This window comes from Amphiprion ocellaris, chromosome 11, assembly GCF_022539595.1.
Source record: "Amphiprion ocellaris isolate individual 3 ecotype Okinawa chromosome 11, ASM2253959v1, whole genome shotgun sequence".
Lineage (NCBI taxonomy): Eukaryota > Metazoa > Chordata > Actinopteri > Pomacentridae > Amphiprion > Amphiprion ocellaris.
In genome coordinates this window covers 7,728,782-7,749,961 of record NC_072776.1, presented here as the reverse complement: position 1 = coordinate 7,749,961, position 21,180 = coordinate 7,728,782, and the positions used below count along the sequence as shown (strand labels likewise).

General features: G+C 39.3%; 1 protein-coding gene across 2 annotated transcripts in view; it reads right to left on the bottom strand.

Moving 5' to 3' along the window:
* Positions 1–20,317, bottom strand: part of LOC111569954 (glypican-6-like) — an 84,361-nt gene extending 64,044 nt beyond the window's left edge. Inside the window, exons 1-2 of one of the 2 annotated variants that reach the window (XM_035949122.2) lie at positions 19,778–20,317; positions 1,952–2,110 (exon numbers count right to left, since the gene is read on the bottom strand). In XM_035949122.2, the coding sequence (XP_035805015.1) occupies positions 1,952–2,110; positions 19,778–19,928 (310 nt within the window). In that variant the 5' untranslated portion in view covers positions 19,929–20,317. The remainder of the gene's footprint in view (positions 1–1,951; positions 2,111–19,777) is intronic. The other variant, XM_023272427.3, reaches the window with a different exon arrangement.
* Positions 20,318–21,180: the final 863 nt, after the last annotated feature.

Genomic DNA, 21,180 nt, shown 5'->3' with positions numbered 1-21,180 from the left:
CTTTTTGTGGAGAGCTTGTATGTTCTCCTTGTTCTTGCGTGGGCTTTCTCCAGATGCTCCAGCTTCATCCCACAATCCAAAGACCTGGTGTGAGTGTAATCGTGCACTGATGTCTGCCTCCTTGTGTAGTCCAACGATTGACTGCCGACCCCAAGTTAGTTGGAACAGACTTTTTGTACACTTAGGCAAGTCCTCTCAGAGAGCAATTGGTTTTACTGTGTGATTGTTGTCTGCTAGTAGAGTACAGCAGTGAATATGCAAGCAAGCTGTGAATGCAGCAATTAATTGATCCGCATCAGCGTGTTGCTGTTATTATCTGTGTTGTGCTGCTGCACAGAAGTAAAGCAGTGGGATATTTAAAAGACAGTGTGGTGCTGTCATGGCTCAAGCTACTTGTTGCTTTCTTAGGATCCTCTTCATCTGTGGCTGCTGCCCTCTATACTTGTTTCTCTTTAACTCCTAGCTGTTTTAGGTCTGAAGAATTAAGTACGGAAGATGCAGAGGGGCTGAATATTTTAGAGTTTTAGTAGCATTGCACGAGTTTTTGGGTGGTATACAGGCCTAATAGTGTTCAACAAAAAGGTGTGGATAAAAGGCATATCTGGATAACTTGAATTGCTGCTGGAGCTCACCATGCTCGGGGTTTGCTGTATTTGTGCACTTTGTCTTGTAGATATTTACTTTAGGCATTTATTGAACTAAAACTCTGATGTCAGTCTGCACTTCATGTTGTCGCAAACGAGCTGGATCCTAAGAGTACCATCAGTTCAGCCATCTCAGTCTGCAAGTAAAATTACAACTCTCAGAGATAATTCAAATTTCATGACCCCACAAACCAGTCCATGTTCACAAAGTCTGTTGCTTTATAACAGTACAGTGTCTTTAAACTTTAAGCCCTCTTGTCTCCTTTGTCTTTTTCTACATTCTAAAAAGTTGTGGTATCTACATATCATCATATTTTCTATTTCCTGCAAAGCACCCTTTTGTCGCCAGCTTTGAGAGTGCCATTATAAATAAAGTTTGCTTGCACTGGCACTTATGGATTATTCAATATTTAGGTCAAGATTGCCAAAATTTTATGGTCATAGAACAACTTAACAATTGTGATAACACATTTTAAGCTTTCAATATTAATACAGCATAGTCTTATTTTATAATGTGTCTTAATCTACAGTCAGACCATATTATGATCCAATATTTTTAGACTTTTTATTAAAAAAAAAGGAATGTTAATGTGCATATTTCCCTTGTGAGGTGTTAAGGTTTGTCCCATCGTTCCCATAAAGACAAAGATAATTCAGATACAGTAATCCTTCCTAATAAATAACAATCAAAATAAATGACAGTGTTGACTGGTGGTTTCCTGCATTCTTTGCAATTTTGACCTCTACCACCCTTCACTGTAGTCAGCAGCGATAAGTAATAAGCAAACTACCAACACAGTCTAATGTTGGGAACTGGAGGGATTATTATTTCTCATTAAACTGTAACTAGAAGGACTGGACTCTGTAGAGGAGGGCACTAAGAGGGACAAGTGGAGAGGTAGAGCGAGACTGGGTTCAATAATGAGCATATTCCCTCAGTGGATGTGTGGTGGTCAAGATAGTCTCAATGGGGCTAAGACAAGATCACATACAGCACAAGACCACCAAACAACCTTAATAATGCAGAGTTGGGCTCCGTGCTGCCATTCAAGCTGTCAATCTGTTGTGCAAGAAGCCATGTTTGTCTAATCCAAAAAGAGAGTTCTCCACTCCAAGGCATATTAATGAGATTTTTTTACATCTCGTCTCCTCTTATGTGAGGACAGCTAAAGAACGGCAGTGAACCCTTTCATATTAACACACACAGTCTCAATCCTTTCATTTTCTTCTCTGCAGCAATTTGTCTTACAGTGGCTGACCATCAAAACAATTTCAAAAAAAGAAGCAAAATGGAAAAATAGACTTACCGTCAAATCTTTTATGCCTGGAAACAAATGTGGTTCTCAGTTCGTGACTCATTTCGTCAACCAGATTCTCAAAGTCCTGTTTACTCTGCTGGCCAAATTTGTCCTCCATTTCCAGGGTGCAACATGTGTTTCCCTGAGGACATATCCGGAGATGTTCACCTGCAAAACAGACAACAAAATATATATTTAGGTATGGGTCCACACCAGAACTCATACCAAGTATGCACAGTTTTAATATATGTAACTTGAAAGGCATACATAGACTTGGAACATTTCCAAAACCAGTGTACCTTTTAATGCCACATTTTTCTAAGTCAGATGTGTATAACCACAGATATCACCTAGATTGTGTGCAGCTCACTTTATGTTAGTACTGATCAAAACCTTCAATGGTACATTTAGTCTGAAGCTACAAAAGGATATGTCCTAAGGGCAACAAGTAAAGGGTAAATGGAAAAGGTTCTGTTTGTGGTATTCTATGTTTATTTTCAGCCGCTAGTGAGGTAAATTCATCAAGTTACATAAGTGGAAAAAAGGGTCAAGAGAAGTTTTAATAATACCTGCCCAGTGATTTTAGTTTGTTAATAGCGATAAAGTGGTAGATTATATCAAATGTTTTCCTCAGGTCAAGCGTCAGTAGCGCTGAACATGTACCTGAGTCAGCATCCATCATGTTAAGTGCCTGCAGCATGTGGTCTATCGCTGTCATTTCTTAGGATGCCTCATATGAAACTGACTGGAAGTTTGTGGGGCATAAACTAGGTTCCTTTGGCAGTGGCTAAACAACCTTACAAAACCAGTCTTAAAAAAGTCTGGGACACATCCAGAGGACAGGTACTGGTAAGCAGAGCAGGGATGATGTATACAATATAAAGGATATTCTATGAGAGTCTCACACAGTTTCTATACTATTTTGTGTTGTGATACCGGCTTTAAACAATTCAACAGGTCCAAAGAGGCAAAGGGGTCTTGAGCAGAGATAGGAGAGATATTTGGCTTGATAAAAACCAATCTTTTCAATGAAGAAGGTGAGAATTTTTTCAATCAGCTGGTCAAGTGGTAACTGTGGAGGAATTCTATAAGGCAATGCAGTTGTGCTGGTTGGCATCACATAATGTAGCTCCTTTTGCTAGTCCTTGGTCTTGGAACACTACAATACTGGGTGAGGTTACTGCTGTAGGTAGTAACATTAGGTTAGGTAAGGTTAAACATTGCAGCTTGCTGTAAGTTAGAGAAAATCACTACCTTGTTTAAACCAGTTACACTTTCTCTCAGGTTTAAAGCGATGCCACTCAGAAGATTTGATTAGCATAGCTCTCTACATCACCAAAAGCAGTAATTCAAGTTGCTGTATGTCTATTTTTGTCATATTTCCAGAAGACCTATAATAAATCTGTGAAAGAACCAAAATGCATAACTGTTTTTGTGACAAAGCTGCATTGCAGTGTTTCAATGATTTCATTGTAAAAAAAAAAAAAAACAAAAACAATTAAGACTTAAAGGAGTCTTTGGAAAGTCAAGACTGCCATGATATACATGATCTTTACACGTGTATGTAAATTAGTGTTCACAGCTGTATCTATAAAAAAATGAATGGGGGTGAGAGTAAGTGTGCATAAACCACAAACTGATGAATGATAGTAGCTCTGTGGCTTCTCATTGTGGCTTGTGTCAATAATCCAACATGAAACTCTTGCCAGAGACCAACATTCCCACATGAAATTTGCTATGCATTTCATTCTTATTTCCTTCTGTATGAGCTTTTAGTTACAGACATGGACAGACTAAAATGTCTTGTGCTTTGTAGGATCTTTAACAGTTTTTTTTATGTTTTTAGTGGTGCATAATATTTTGTTTGACAATAGCATTACTGATGTCAATTCCATTGACTAGGGGTTATCAAAGTTAAATCAGTGGGGGAACTGATAATACTCTCTTTTAAAATATGCTTTTGCACATTTCATAATTGATGACATTGGGGAAATATTGAAGTGAATCAAAAGTTAATGACCCACATCATTTCATTTTCCCAAGCAGCAATTTTAAAAGAGACGGAGATAACGCAGACTCAGTCGAGAACAGAATTTGTTTCATAACTACATTCGTAGCTGTGGTCTGTTGCACTTTTGATGACTTTGGAAAATTACCAAGCATGTGAACTCTGCTGCTTGTACAACAAAACAGTTCAAGAGACACTTGCTGAATGTTGACTGCGCTGTGTGACAAAGTACTATCAACTGAAGGTCTGCTGTTTGGAGCTTTCAAATCACACAGTCGCCATCATGGAGGTCGTTTAGGTGTCATTACATTGTCAGTCATGTGATAGTAAGTTGGCGTAATCAATAAAAGTCAGTTCACAGCCGAAAACTCTTGAGATGTGTTTGAAAGATCTGAAAATTGGCACTCATACTGATCCCAAAGTAAAGAATGAGCTTCCATTCTTGAGAAAACAACATTTATTTATGTATTCGTCAAATCTCTTCCCAAAAAACATACAACTATTATATGTGTATTTTGATATGGAAAAAGTCTTGAAATATATTGCTTAGCTATTTGTTTAGCAGAACGTTCTCTGAATGTAAAGCAAGACAAGAGTTTTTAGCGTCCCTCAAAAAGCTTAACAAAACATAACTGCAATGCTGATAACTTCATTCAAATACTGTGTCGAGCAAGTATAACAATGTGTCAGGGGTGTTTGTGTGAGTGTGCTGCACACCGGAGGCAGTGAAAGACAGAATGCTTGAGTTGCTGACAAAAGCAGCATTGACTTGTGTAAAATAAATAAAAAAGAGGGCACTTCTTTTATCTTTTCTTGCAATAAACTGAACATAAATCTTACTTTTTAGCAGGCACATTAACTGTATAAAATAAAATTCCAATGTGTGTGTTGGCACGCAATGCATTGAATGAGTTGCTAGAATGATGCTACGACCCAGTCATCTGCCCTCGTCAAATCCACTCACATCCTTAAACTTGTCCATTCTTCCTGCTTTCAACAAATCAACTTCAAGAACTGACTTTTCACTTGCTGCCTAATATATCCCACCTGGGGCTGACTGCAGTCTGATATATTGTGGTGTGCTGGTGGAAATAATTGATGGCAGTAGGTAGTAGCCTAGAGATTAGAAAAGTGAATTAGAAGGCTGCTGGTTAAAGGCCAGATACTGGCATCCCCTCTTTTAAGACTGCTTTTGAATGATCCCTGACATAAAAAAGCAGGACTAACAAATGTTAAATAACGTTAAAGTACGAGTGTAAGATTTTTCATGAGCAAGGGGACGATGTTTATGCTTTTATTTGCTTTGCATTCTCCAAAAGACACTGCCAACCCAATCAGAAGTTAAAAACAATAGTGGTATTTTCTGTATTATTTTTGGCTGATTTAAAAAAAAAAAAACTTTCTAAACTTTAGATTTTTTCTTTTGACCTCCAGCCAGGATCCCACACCTCGACAATATGCAGTGCCTACAAAAAGTGTCCACCCACCTTGTAAGTTTTGTCTTTTCATTGCTTTTTAATGTATAATCATGGTCTTTTTAAATTTACCTTTTTGACAAGAATTTTTTTCAAATTGAAGTGAATACAAAACAAAGTAATGTCAACCAATTAAAAACTGTAAAATAAGTGATTGCATGAGTATTCACTCTCTTTAAGTCCGTATTTAGTAAATGCACCACTGAGCCACAATTACAACACTTTGCCTGTGTGCATAGATCTCAATCAGCCGAGCCCTGCAAGTTTACCCCATTCTTCTTTGCAAAACTGCTCAAGCTCCGTCAGGGTGATCGTCAGTGAACCACTTTTTTCAAATCCAGCCACAAATTCTCAATTGGACTGAGGTCTAGGCCCTGACCTGGTCACTCCAGAACATTCACCTTGTCTTAAAACCATTTCTGTGCGGCTTTAGCTTTACGCTTCAGGTCATTGTTGTGCTGGAAAATAAATCTTCTTTCAAGTCACAGTTTCTTGCAAATTGCATCAGGTTTTCCCCACAGGTTTCCCCCTGTACTTTGCTGCTTTCATTTTAAAACTCTACCTTTACAAGCCTTCCAGGTCCTGCTGCCGAGAAACATCCCCACATCACGATGCTGCCACCACCACCATGCTTCATGGTTGGTTCGTGACGATGATGTGTAATTTTTGGTATCCACCAAATATAGCGTCTAGTCTGATCGCAAAAAAGCTAATTTTTAGTCTCATCAGGCTAAGCGTAAATCTTACAGCTGACTTTAGAGTCTCTCAAACGCTCACTGGTAACCTCCAGTTGAGATTTAATATGAGCTTTTCCAACAGTGCCTTTTTTTCTTAGCCTCTCTCCTATAAAACCTTGGCGAATAACCCAAGGAGCAGTCATTGTATGCAAAGTCTCTCGCCTACCGAGCTCAGCAGCTTGTGATTCCTTCAGAGGAGGTGTCTTCGTAGCCTTCCTCACCGATTATTTTCTTGCAGGGTCACTCAGTTTTGAAGGACAACCATATTCCCTCCTTTTCATAATGATGGCTTTATCAGTATTCAAAAGGATATTCAGTGACTTGGAAATTTTCTTGTGTCCACCCCCTCACTTATGATTTTCAGTAATCTTTTACGAGTTGCTTGGAGTGTTCTTTTGCCTTCAGGGTGTAGTTTCATCCAGGAGTACTTCACCAGTGACTGGTAGTACTAGATACAGGTGTCTTCATACTGCAGTCATCTGAGACACATTCACTGCATTTAGATGATCTCCATTTCACTACCTGTGTTCTAGTACTAATTGACTTGTTGACTGGGTTTAATTAGGCGAATCCCTTTAAAACTGCCCGTTTCTTATGCAGTCACTTATTTTACATTTTAAATTAATTCAACATTACTTTATAGAAATCTGTCTTCACTTTGAAGAGTCTTTTGTAGCATTTTTGGTATTATTTTGTTTTTTGTCAATTGGTAGTAGGTGTTGCCCGACATACAAGTTACTGAACTTTAACCACTGTACTGTACTGTATACTTTCAGGATGTGGAGACATGTACATATAACATAATTTAGGAGATGCTCTCCTCAAAAAAGACTTTGATCTTAAAGGAAAGAGGGGCTCATGCAAATATGTACTTTGAGCAGTTAGTACTTTTGAGCAATCTGCATTTATAAAAAAAAAGTTGTAAAAAAAAAAAAACAAAACATGGATTTAGAAACTTTGGTAATATCACATACTGCAGTACAGCTGTTGCAAGCAAGTCCCACAGGCTACAACTTTTTCTTTTCATCAAATATGTCAAGAAGAGGAGAGGGAAAAAAATCCGTCTTGACACAACAACCCTAGTGTGTGCTCCAGCAGTCTCAACAGAGCAAAACATCACTTAAAAATAAGCCAGTCGTACATCAACATATGGGAAGGTGCTTTCAAGGGACTTCACCACTCAGCAAAGTGCCACGACCTTCCTAGCCAAGGTTAAAGCGGCACTGTAGCCTCACAGATAATCTATCTACTGGAGCACAGACCACACATTAGCAAGAGACAGGCTGGAGTATAGACCAGACAGCTCTGCAACAGCAAGGATAAACACTCATTGAAGTGTCATTTAAACATTTTGGAGCAATTTAAGATACGTATTAATATTGTTTTGGTTATATTTGACAGCATTAAAAGACTGATGCCATCAATGAATTGATCCCATGACAAATATTACAGCAAAAGCCCGGTAAAGTAGCTTCCCTTTTACCACAGAACTCCACTATAGTCCTAAAACAAACACATGAAGCCACATTCTTGCACTAGTGATGCTCCTTCCTTGCAATGAGCACAGGTACTATATATTATTTTGAGAATTCAGTCCCAGTGCCCAAATGTTGGACTCTTAAACTGAATCCCTTATTTGTTTTTGAATGAACAGGATCGATAGTCATGCTTTAATACAGTGCAAAGTTCCATTGCAAATATCTCTCTGGAAGTTAATGTTCAACTGAAATTCAGTTCATTTTTGTCCACTACGACTCTGTACATTTTATATCCTGCTTTCTAATTTGAGACTGAATGCAAACCTAAATGGGATAAATGTTATATTTCCTGGTTTCATGATAGCATGCCCAGTTTTGTATGAATGCATATAGATTTTCTATCAATGTAGCCCTTCACCCTGCTTTGCCAACAGCTGATCTCCCAGCAGCCTCAGAACACATTCTCTAGTCTGAAACACTGTCATGGAGCAAAATTTCTGGAGTGACAGATTTAAGGAAATGCCTTTCTTTTTCTCCCCTTCACTGCTTTCATTTAGGTGTCTCAAAAAAAGAATCAAAGAATACGATATATCAGGAACTTCTCAAACCAGTCATGCAATATAATCCACTTCTCTGTTACTGATTCTTGGAGATGGAGGGGATGGTGGTGGTTTCCTCGAGTCCACTGCCACACATTATCTCCTGAATACTGCTTCATTGTTGGCATTTAAATTGAGCTCAGCAAGTTTAATTCAGATGAAGAATACAATGGAAATGATACTGTATTGTATTTTATGTCACTCACATATCTACAACGTGATTATCTGCACATGTAGCTGTAGCTTTGGGCTGGGGTGAAACATTAAACGGCATATTGACATTACAAAGCTGTAAAAAGCAGAACAATTAGTGCCTTTCTCACTCATATACACAGACATGCAGAAACGTTGTGCAACATCCCAGTGCTTCAGATTCAGGTATGTTTATTATAAAGACATTTTTCATAACTTTAAGCTTTTTAAAAATAGAATGTGGTTATTGTGACCTGTGAGAGATAGAAAGGCTTTCTGGAAACAGTTGTGAAAATAAAAATGTTCCTCGAGGAACTGTTTTAGCAGCGCTTTGGGACAGCCTTCCTCCTTTTGTAACTCACTGGATCTGCACTGAGCCAAATCTTATACAGATGGGGTTTTTATTTACTTTTGGCTGGTATGGTAGGAAGTATGATGTTCAAATAAAGCTGCCTATGAGCCTGAGCAAGTTAACAGCAGTGGAAGAATTATTTCTCAGTAATGGTCTTCTATCAGTGAAACAAAGAGGCCTGGCCTAACCTAACCTCACTGCACTAACCTGAAACCCATTCTCTATTTGTCCACGGCTAACAGAAGGATGCATAAGTTCACTTTGCATTGAGCCATGGGACTAAACTGTGTTTGACCTGCATACAGAGAAGCAGATCCTCCTCGCATTAACATATTAATAACAAAACAGCAGCGGATTCAATACATACTAATGTTATGTCAGCTGTGTTAACAATGCACCAACATGTTGGAAATGTAAAGTTGACTTTTAATGAGAGAGGTTTATTCATGCACTCCGAGATTCATTAACATCTACCCAAGCTGTCATCACAAGTCGCAATTACATCATGTCACTCTGTGTCTGTAATCAAATGGAGTGTCAGTCAGATCAGTTAGCTTATTATCACTGCTAATGAAGCTCAACAAAGATATTTAAATTATCCTTCTACTTGGGATGGGCTCCCATTTTACTCTGCATACCTGCCATTTAAGAGGAGGATTTCACATTTGACTTTATCAAACCATTGACTGCAAATATAAGGTGTCTTTGAATGTTATCCTTCAGCAGGGTTAGCTTCTTCCGTGTCGCTTCTGAATGTTCACTCACTGGCAGCAAGCTGAGGGAATTTATTTATGTAATAGCCCTGCACATTACAGGTTAAATAGTTGATCTCTATCTATTTTACATATACTCATTTGCTTGTATGTTTTAATCTCATTTAACTGTAGAAGCAAGTGATGTCTCTCAAGCATCTGTTGTCTTCAGCTACTCAGAACACCTTTTCTAAACTCCTCTATTTTTAAAATCGCTTAAAAAGTCACACTTCTGTAAATTCTGTGACTGATTCAGTGTTAATGTCAAAACTTCAAAGTTCTTCCTGCTCCTCATTCCCCATCCACAAAAAATGTTGCAGTCAATTACTGCTTCAAAGTTAGACATGTTAACATGGTTTTTGTACCAAGTGTGCTATATTTATTATCCTGCTTTGAGATCTCACCTCACCTCTGCCTTGCACTTGAGCCTAGTTCACAAACACCCAGCTATAAATGTCAAAAGAAAGTGCAAGTTTCTTCATGCTTTCACGTACCTTTAGAAATGTTTGACGAGTTAGTGATGTTCTCCGAGTAAGTATATTTGAATACTTTCACAGCGAGAGTGTCTTTCACAAACTAATATGTCACAGCTCAACTTATGACTCAGGTTGTTATAGAGTGTCCAAGTTCCTGTGCATATCAGCAAAGGTAGGCCACCTCTCAGAAGTATTCCTCAGTGTACCTGACCAAAGAGACCCACGACATATGTGCTCTGCCATCTGCTGAGTCCCATGGTTCCCCCTGACAGACTTTTTATGGATTCGCACTTGAAGTCACACTCGGTCCTAATGAGATCAACATTCCTTGTGTCAGCGCTGTTTCTTCTTCCTTGTCACATTAATTTACCAACAAAAGCAGTCGGAATTTCACGAATTTGAGGCAAAGAAGCGATGAGAAATCAAAATCAACATGGGCTACATGTGAGAAACATGGACAAAAAGAAGCAGGACTCTGATTTTTGTAGCCAATTTGATAAAAGTGGTGTTTTTAATAATGAACTGATCGTGTTTCTTTTTATTCTTCTTGTATATTTTGAAGACTATGTCCAATGTTCAACAGAAACATAGAATAAGACCCACTGTTCCCTTTAAAGTTTTATCTGTCATCCTCTCTTACTAGCCACCAAATGCTTTTTGATCACATATTTGCTCTTGTGCAAGCAAATATAACTTTCCTTGTCATCAATCATCCTGACTGCTTGGCATTATTCACCTTAATTCAGCATATTTGTTGGAAAAAAGGTAAATCTACACAGAGACAAGTGGAATTAAAACATTTTTTGATCCTCTTAGTGTGACCTGAAATGGCTCAGCTGACATTTGTTTAGGTGAGCTGAACCCAAGCAAAAAGCCATCCAAGCCTGTCCAGAGCTAATCTTCTAGATGGGCAACTGCATCTGCCTTCAGAGCTGCACACAGAATATTGCACTAGATTCAAACTCAAAAACACACCGTTGCTCATTTCTGTTGTTATAAAAACGGCATCCGTACAACTCTTTTAGAGCTTCAAGGTGATGGGTCCAAACAGTTCCCAATGCATGTTTTTTTCCCGGATAAGGATGTGGTAGCAAATCTGAGCCAAGAGATTTCTGCTAGCTTTTGTCTGACTGCAGGCAAATTAATGGCCCTAACTACTGCAATTCCTCAAGAGGTTTGCATCAACGGGTTACCTATGAGTGAGTGAACGAATGCATGAAAAGAAGAATTAATGAATGAGCATCACACAAGGAAATGATACACCGCGAGGGGCTCATTAGAGCTGACCCTAAACAGAGTAAGTTAGCTCACTAGGTTCATCTCCTTATTAAAAACAAATCAATAGGTTGGATTTTAAAGCTTTCTGTAGATCACTGTTCTAACAGTGAAGCAGAAACAAAATGCTTATTACATTATCTATATACATTAAGTGGTTCTGATGTCTGAAAACACAGGACATTAACTGGATGTCAGCAAATGTTAGCTCATGTTCTGTGCTTTCAGACATCACAGGCATACATGCTGGTAATTTGAATGTAATATGCTTTCACTGTTTCTGCTTCATCCCCTCCCATTCTCTGCAGCTCACTGAGACATGCCCTCTAACTGATGGATAATCAGAATTCGACTAGAAACCCACATGTAACCCACATCATGTTCTTAGGGAACTACGGGAAAAAAGAATAGCATTCAATGCATATGAACACCAGCGTGGATCTAAAAATCTGTGTATTCCACATAGTCTTTCCTTTACACTTTTAATAAAGTCTCTGGAGCATATTTGTGTACAGAATAGCCAAGTTTCTCGCTCAAGTTAGAACTTGCATCAATCAAAATTGAATGACAGTATTCCTATCACATTTTGGGTCATGTCAGAAGTCATAATGAAAGGCATGTTCGCGTTTTAAATAACAGGGGGATGCTGATACAGAAGGGTATATGTCCTTGGGTGAATGAGGACAGGTTCAAGAGGAAATGAATTCTCACTGACATAAAACAGTCTACAATAAAAGCAGCACAGTACAATGGTATGATGGTATTCTTCATCCTCAGGAGAGTCAGCGTGAAGGGAAAAAGGACGGGAATAAAGATGTTGGAACAGTTTCATACTCCTAGCAAATGTGTCAGTATTTTTTTTTGAATACGTCAAGATATTCCACTGCAACATGCCATATGCAAGGCAGTGTGCATGATAAAACAGCCAAGTGTTGACTCAACGGTATAGTGTTTCATATTGAAATATTTTTAAATGCACTATAAAAAATCCCTTTGAAGGAAGAAAATATAAATGCATAACTGCCCTCTTTTGCTGCAGAAGGAACATTTTTAGGGGGCTTTGAAGAAACTGTTGTTGGAGAAATAGGTTTTCTAGACAATATATTTTGTTTTCCAGCACACTCTTACCAATCCCTGGCTATAATGTGACATTTGAACATAAAACTGTGTCTGAAGCTCCCTCTCCTTTGGATTCAAATGAAAAATCTGGGTAATCTTATACAGAGGAAATGCCCACACAAGCTAAAAGTTATTGCATTTCACTTGAACCAAACACTTTTTGATGAATAATTTAACTATTAACTACTAGCCAGGAGTTCTTTCTGTCAGTTTCAGTCATTAATAAAAGCAAAAACGTCAAATACTTTATGCCTCCAACTTATCAGAACTGAAGAACTGCTAATTTTCTTTGTCATATATGATAGCAAACTTGTCAATTTTGGACTGCTTGGACAACATTGTATGCAGCAAATGAGACAAACAAAGTGAGCATATCACATTTGGCTCTCAGAAACTGCAATACGCAAGCAATCTCATACATATAAAACAAGCAAAAGACCAGATTCGCCCTTGTATACATCTTTGCCAAGAAGATAAATATACAACCAAAAAGTACAATATGTTTGACCTTGGGGGTAATAGCAATGGAATATTTATGTGCATTGTACCCTTCTGGAAGGTGCACCAATATCATTACAGTTAAGATTAATGCATGGATTTCCCTAACACCATGTGCAGCACATTTAGGAATGACAAGCACAGCATGATCAGCAAATGTAGCACTATGCCTGGCTTTGATATTTATTGAGGAGTACGTAACAGAAAGCCGACTGGAGGCATGAGAAGTCCAGTGTAGCTATTCGATCCATGTGGGAAGCACGTCCTGAAGCCCCTGAGAATGAGAAGTGAGCAGTCAAGCCACTCTCGGCTGCATCAGTTTGCTAAGTGGAGCATGGCAGATGACTGTAGTACAGGTAGCAGCTGGTGGCTGTTTAGAGACCTGGAAGGCCCTGAGACTTGCACTGATCATTACCTTTCACTCAGCATTTGCGGTTTGGTATACGGACAGTGGCTGCTATAGCTTGTTACAGCGCAAGTGCCCTGGAGTCAGCGGACACAGCTCAGCTGCACAATACACAGCTCCCCACAGCAACTTGCTGCAACACGCCACACCGAGCCATCCTCAGGAGCAGTGTAAAGGCAAACATCCTCTCCAGTTGCACATCATGTCTAGTCAGACGTTGTCAACAAGACAGGAGTGGCAGAAGTGTGGCTAAAGATAGATCCAACGACAGCAACATGGCATTTGAGGGGGCTTTGTTTCATGATGGCTAGGTTTTGACAGGCAGATGAGGTGTCGGGTAAAAGTACCAGCTATACGTCACAGCCCAAAGACACAAATCTGATCCTAAAGACAATGGGAAAAAAACAAGCACTGATCCTGAAGAGTTTTATTTTTTTGGGAAAATGATGAACTGCAGACGGCCAGAAAAAAAAGATAGTGAAACTGTGTGAAGAGTTCCCACAAATAAATAAATAAACGGAATCCGACAAGGTAGTCAGATATCAAGCAAACAATGTGTGCCAAAAATGTCTGAGAAATAAGTCGTCTGAGGCTAGGCTTGCAGAACAATGTAACTTTGAGAACATTTTATAATTTGGGATTTGATAGAGAGAAAAATGCGACGGTAAGTCTCACATTTTATCCAAGCAAACACCCTTCAACTACCTTCAACTTCAATTTTAGGACATGAATAAGTCCATTTTGAGCTTGGAAGAATGATGTCGACTGTATCAGTGGAGTTTGGTTGAAAGAGATTAGAATAAATTGTAACCTACTGAAAGACTTCTATTTTTGTACAGCATCAAGCAGGAAGAATGTGTAGGCTACACTGGTCAAAAAAAAAAAAAAAAAAAGATCAGTAACTGCCGGAAATGTGTTTATGCCAGCTTTTTAAATGAGGAATGAAAAAGCTCTTTTTTTAGTGGCTCCAGGTTAGAATTTAATTGGACAGTTGTTGACAGGAACTAATAGATCTAAAAGACATCTATTCCATCTCTTTTTTGACAACATTCTTTCACATTTTCAAATGATTGTTAAACCATTAAGCAGCCAAGGCCATGCCATCTCAGGAGACTCCCTTCAATCCAGTCCCTGTTTTCACAGAAGGTTTATCTCAAATGGATTTGACAAACATTAATTCTTCCTGACTGTGTGTGCAGCATCTTTCCTTTAGTAACCTATATGACAACAGCTGTGTGTCAGCGATATAAACAAGGCATGTCAGGCTTTCAGTGTTTGACCAAGCTTCAATAACCCAGTGCCTTTTTCATGTGGGATTGTTTACATTCTTAGCTATGTATGAATTCAGAAAATTACACTTTTTCCTACTGAAGAAACAAGCTTTGTTGCCATGCAGTGTGAAAACTAGAGAGATTTTAACTGAAAACAACTGATAGTATTCACATATGCACTTGAAATAGGCAAAACAAACAGCTTCGTTAATAACTGCCAACCACAATCCCTTTCTGTTTTTTAAAATATGTAGGCTGTATTAAAATTTCAGCAACTAGGGTTATGAGCAACAAAAAGTTGGACGTAAACCCTGCTGGAGGCCACAAACAAAATAAACAAAGTTTGGGTCACAAACAGGATTAGGGTTTAGAAATATTATCCAGAGAGTACTTTTGGTGTTAAAAAAAATAAGTAACCCTGAAGGCATGAGTTCCCCTTTTTCCTGAAGAAACACAAACACATCAAAATGCATCAAAATCTGAGAATGCAGTATTTGTTGCATCCATTATCATTTCTAGACTAGCAGAATACAATAATTTTTGGACTGTTGATTGGACAAAATAAACCCCTTTAAGCATTTTATGAAGGTGATTCGAGTGCTCCGTTTCAAAAGTGAATTTAAACAAATCTGTGGCCTATAAACAACTGACTACTGAATTCTGTAAATAGCATGTGGTAACAGTAAATCAAAGACAGTATGTAGACAAAAAACTGAGAAAACCAACTCAAAGGAGTATCAGTATAATGTAGTCCGGCTTCAGGATGACACGCTTCTGTCAGGAGGTTAACACAAACTACACATCTGCTCCACAATGAAAGAATTCTAAGCCCCTGAAAATCAATATATATAGCCCCTCAGTAACATTAAATATTCATGACTACAAAATCTGAAGTTAAAGTCAGGGGGAAAAAATCTTAGTAATCAATTATTTAGAGTTTAACACTCAAAAATTCATACGTGTTACTCCACCTCAGGACCTTTAATTCATGACTATTGTGTCATATAGCATTAAATTGTACAGGTGTACCTTATCTATGCACAAAATTTTTAAAAATCATCAAAAAAAATCCCTTTAAATTTTTTCTTTGATGTGCTTTGAGTGCGCTGTTGTTCTGCTCCCAATGCTGCAAGCCTAAAACACTTAGAGGACACGATGTTTCCTGCAGCTCTCAGAGGGAACACCCGCCGAGAGAGCCCATCATGAGGCCATTTTGGCATTCGTAAGCATGATTGATGACACCAGGATGCAGACGGCGTTTGAGAAATCCCCTCCGCCGCGAGAAAACTGATGATTGTTTGGATTTTTTTCCCCCTGATAGTGCCCCCCTCTACCGCTCAGTAGGGCACGTTCACATTACATTAGATAGCAGGATGCAGGCTCAAATATTGGCACTACCATACAGAAACACAAAATATATAACTCAATCTCAGAAGTCCAATTATCTGCAATTTTATCACAAATATATTCACGTTCGCAGAGTGAAATGTAGGCGGTAAACACGCTGTAAAGCCTACCGAAAAGCTTTGATCCCTCTCGGGACGTTGCTCCCGGATCTATTTCCACACGTGTGACTGACAGGAAGGTCACAATAATCTCACAATACATCACAGCAGTGGTGAAGTACGCTGCAGGGGCTAACAAAGTCACTTGGCCATTCCTGCTGCAGGCACTCCCATTCTGCCCTTTTTAATCCTCTCCATCCCATTACATGACAGTGGAGAACCTGTGCACATTACACGCTTCAGCAGAGATCATTTGCCTCATTGTGCAGGCAGCCAAAGATCACATAAAATATCAGCACGGTTATTTGTGTCCCACCTCCATCTTCTGACTGGCAGTAAACAGAGCTGGACGTCAAGTGATAGAATAGAATATGACATGCTAAGAAGTTCCATTGAATCCAGAAGTCTGCTGCATGACTCACTTTCCATATCTTGTCTCAGACGTTGGGTAATCCAGAGTGGAAACTGAGACAGCAGGGGCAAGACTGAGTGCAGCTCTGATGCTTAACAACAGCAATGAAGAAGAGGATTTAAGAGGCAAAAATGTAATGAATTTGTTTCTAGCCGCATAAGTAAAGTCTACAGTGGAGAGGGAGATTTTTAGATGAGGACACACTCAAGGGACTATTGGAGCAATCCACAAGTTCATCCTCCTGCGGTTTAAAAATGCCTTCACAATGCAGCTGCTGACAGCTCCCAGCCTGGTCCAGTCAGCAGGCAGAAGCCTTGCCTAAGACTTTTGGAATTACTGTTCCACCTGAGCCTTTAGGCTTTGGATCATAACAACATTTCTGTCAATAACACAGACTCCAATGCTGTCATTCCACCTGACCTGATTCCTCTGTTTCAACAAACACAACAGCAGAAATCTGGGATACTAAGCTTTTCATTTTTATTTACACATATATATAAAAAAACAACATTTTGTAGATGTGGCTGAGCATTTATTGAGAGCTGAGCACAATACTCTGATAATGTACAATGGCATGATGAGTTACTCATACTGCAGCCACATATCTCACAGTATGATCATGAAGTCAAAAGCAACAAGTTCTGTGAATAAAAGTAAAATCAGAAGAATATAAAACAAATGTGAGTTCATTAACAATCATTATTATAAATGTGATTAACAATTTAGCAGCAGTCCAACATGATTAACTTTAAACTCAAGTCCAAAAATGTGGCACATACGCCGCCTGATATGGGAAATGAAGTGTTTTCTGACTAATCTGATGTCTTACATAGTCTCTAATAGCATCTTACATCAAACGCAGCAGGACCACACATCTATCTGTCACTACAATTTGATGTTCAACACTCTCTCTATCAGACAATGACAAGACACTGAACAAGAATTCATAGTATGTTGAAGCCATGAAAGCAGCATTTGTACAGGTGGACCATTAACATGAAGGTTGGCAGTTCTTCCCACATTGTTGCTGAGTTAATAGAGTATGATGGCAGCTGTAAGGCTGACAGAAACACTAAGCTATACGGGAAGCTTTTGGAGCTACTCAACACCGAGTCCCACAAGGATCGACTAATCTACGAGTACTGCAATATTAACTCCAAAGTCTTGTCGTCACTTAAGACGCTCTCCATCTGCCACTTGGATCCTCCTGTGTCCTCCCCTTGAACAGCTCCTGAACATATTAGAAGCACACTACATGAATATAATGAACATGGAGTTGACACTAATCTGTGTGTGCAAGGTTCATGTTTTTGGTAGTGTGGCAGTCAATTCCCAAAATCATAAGCGAGTATGCCATGTCCCATTGAGTATAGAGTAATTCTGCTTCATTTGTGTCCTTACATGCCACATGTCTGTATAAGTGAACGCACCGCTCCAAAAATCAACCATGAAACTGAATCAACTGCTCTATTTTCAAGGAATTTAGTGGAAATAGTGCAAAGAAGTAATGCAAAAATTCAAAAATGACATGAATATTTAGAGTCCTAATGATGAAAAATGAAAGATCTGTATCTCTACTTCTGAGACTTGAAACAATATTCTGCAGATACACTATGTATTTATATATTCAAATAGCTTTTAAAATGAAAGGAATTCCCCTCTTTCCCTTTACTCAAGATTTTTGCCTTGGTTTAAATGTTGTTTGCATGAGTGAGAGGCAATAAGTCGTGAGCCTGAAGGGCATGTCCATCACTGTGTGAATTTGCTGAGCTGTTGATAATGCCTCGTCTCTCCAGAGGACATGTAAGGTTATGACTCATCCAAAGACCAGATCAAAAGACATTTATTCAGGGTGACATCGTTCAGAGATGAGAGAGATTGAATTTTTCACTCATTTGGGAGATTAGTTGTGATGTCAGAGACATGGATCCAAATGGATTTCATCAGTTAGTTATTCAACCCGTCTCTGAACAGGTGTGTCTGTTATCAAATATGCTGCCTTTAACACGTGCCAGATTTACTGCTTTATAGAAGGAATCATTGGCTCTGAACAAGGGAAACCTGGAGACAACTCAACAGAGGGCAATCTGTTTTTAAAAAACAAAACAAAAAAAACACCTCCTATATTGAATTATGTGATTTGTTGCTAAAATATGATATTAAATGAACATGTATCTTGATCCACATCCAGAAAATTGCATTTTAAATAACCAAATCCTGTGGTCGAGTTCAGCTAAAGCTAATTAAATCAGTAGTTTGTATGCATGTGGAGGGACACTTGGTCTTACCTTATTCTGTGAGATGTTTAAGATAATTATTTATACAAAAGAAACACTTTAACATGTGATTCGATGTTAAAACGTGATATTAAATGCACATGTATCCACATCTACATACAGAAAAATGTATTTTTTTGATAAAATCCTGCAGTTGAGTTCAACTAAACCTAATTAAATCAGTAGTTTGTATGCATGTGGAGGTGTTCTTGGTCTTACCTTACTCTGTGAGGTGTTTAAGATAATTGCTCACTAGGGCTGTGACTGAAAACATGTGTGGCTCTTGGTTATAGACTGCTGCTGCTGCTGCTGCTGCTGAACTGAAGCATTGCAAGGAGCCAGCAGCTACACTTTATCTTATCACCTAATTTTCGCAGGACAGGAGCTAATCTGCAGAGCTGACCACTCATTATCTCTGCTTGGTTAACACAGTGGGAGACCTCTACTGGACACACACACAGCAGATCCCACCACAGCTGTCTGGAGACACTGTTCACGTTCAGCATTGATGCCGGCTGATGGGATGTTATCACCACAGCATGAATATATATTTAAAATCAGAGTTTTAAACTGATACTGTGCTCAGGCTTTGGAAATTTGTGTTCCAGCAGGCCTTAGTGGTGCAGACTGTGGGGATGCAGGAGGCTGCTCCAGTTACTGATCACTGTTAATTCCGTTCAAAATTGCATGAGGTTAACTTCAAGTAAGTGCAACTTCATGAGTGACAGGTGGTTGAGGTGCCATAACCGATTCATTTGATGGGTGTCATGTGCAGCTGCAGGCTGGCGTCCCTCTGCAGCATTAAAAACCTACAGTAATGTGAATGGCTTTGCATTATAAATGAGTTGCAAGAAGGACGGATTTGGGATTTTTAACTTCTCCACTAAGATCTTTAATACAGATGCATTTGTACCACACAGGTGAGCGCACATCCCCCTGATCATGTTTTTAATGCTAAGTATTTGGCAGGTCGTGATCCTGCTGATACTCAGTCCAAAGCTTACCTGGGATCTCCAGATGAGGAACTTGTGTGAAGCTGAAGCCTTTCCCGACGCAAGCCTCCCTCACCTCGCTGCAATTCCGAGCCTTAAAATCTGCTCTGGCCGCCACAGACAGCACGGAAAAAGTGCAAAGGATGGTCTCTAGTCTGAGCATTGTTCACTTCTGTAAAGATCCTTATTGTATCTCTGCAGTATCCCCGCTTGCTGGCACCAAACAGAGGGGAAAAAAAGGAAAAGAAAGAAGAAAAAAAACTCCCCCTGCAGCAGATCCGCAGGTACTTAATGACTGCTGGTTTAATGGTTGCAAGTCAACTATTAATGTCAAGCCGAATGGGGTTTATATCGCAGCCGAGAGCAGTAGAAAGTCCCCCCGGCGGCGCACAGAAGAGGGCTGCTGCGCGTATGGAGGTGCCACATGAATCCACCAGGCAGAGCGGCTCGCCGGTGTGTGTTGACTCAACTTCGCTCAGCACACGAAACCCACGGTGGCCGTGTTGGAATGGGAATGCTGAGTGGAAGGGGAAGCGCTCCGTGTTTCAGATCCGATGCACCGGCAGGGGCGAAGCGGGAGACAAAATATGGAGTGGAATCCAAGCAGCCTCATCCATTCCAGCAAGGAGGGGGGCTGCAGGTCGGGCACCTCCCCCGGAGATGTGGCGCAAATAAATAAATAAATAGACGCATAAGAGGGGGAGGTAGATGCTATAATATGTGATATGATAAAGACGTCACCATTTTTAATCACTACTTGCAGCATACAGAACATATTGCTTCATAATAAATCTCCAAACCCTTACAGGAATATTTGGAAAGACCAATCACAGATTTAAATGTTTAAAAAAAGAAATGAAAATGTGTCACACAGCCTATAAGAGTTTTTTTCCCTGAATTCTAAAATGTGCTCTGTTCCACTTTGATTTTATATGTCTATATTTGGAACTAACCCATAATTTATTGGTAAAAATCCACATGCTGACATATTTCCACCTCATTCATCGGACACAAAAGCAAAATAGCAGTGGTGCTGCATCAAGCTGTTTAATTCGGGGATGTAAAGGATGTGATGAAGACCAGAAGGCAAGCTTTCGCAGCTTTATTGATTTTGGAACAGCTTGATCCCTGGGTAGATCAACAGTGGATTAACATGGCTGCCATCACTGTGCAAAAGGATTCTATTGGTATGGGTTACTACATTTTCAAAGTACTTTATGGGGACATTGTTGCAGGGGGCAACATGGCACTGGAAGATTTTAGATCAAATATCCAAATCTTGGTTTAGTGATTGGTACATGTTTTCTTTGTCTGTATTCCCCTTTCATGTAATCATATTGCATTATCTTCCTAAAAGAAATATTAATTTTTAATCATAATTGGATGTTTAGTTGTGTTTCCCTCGGAGGTCACAT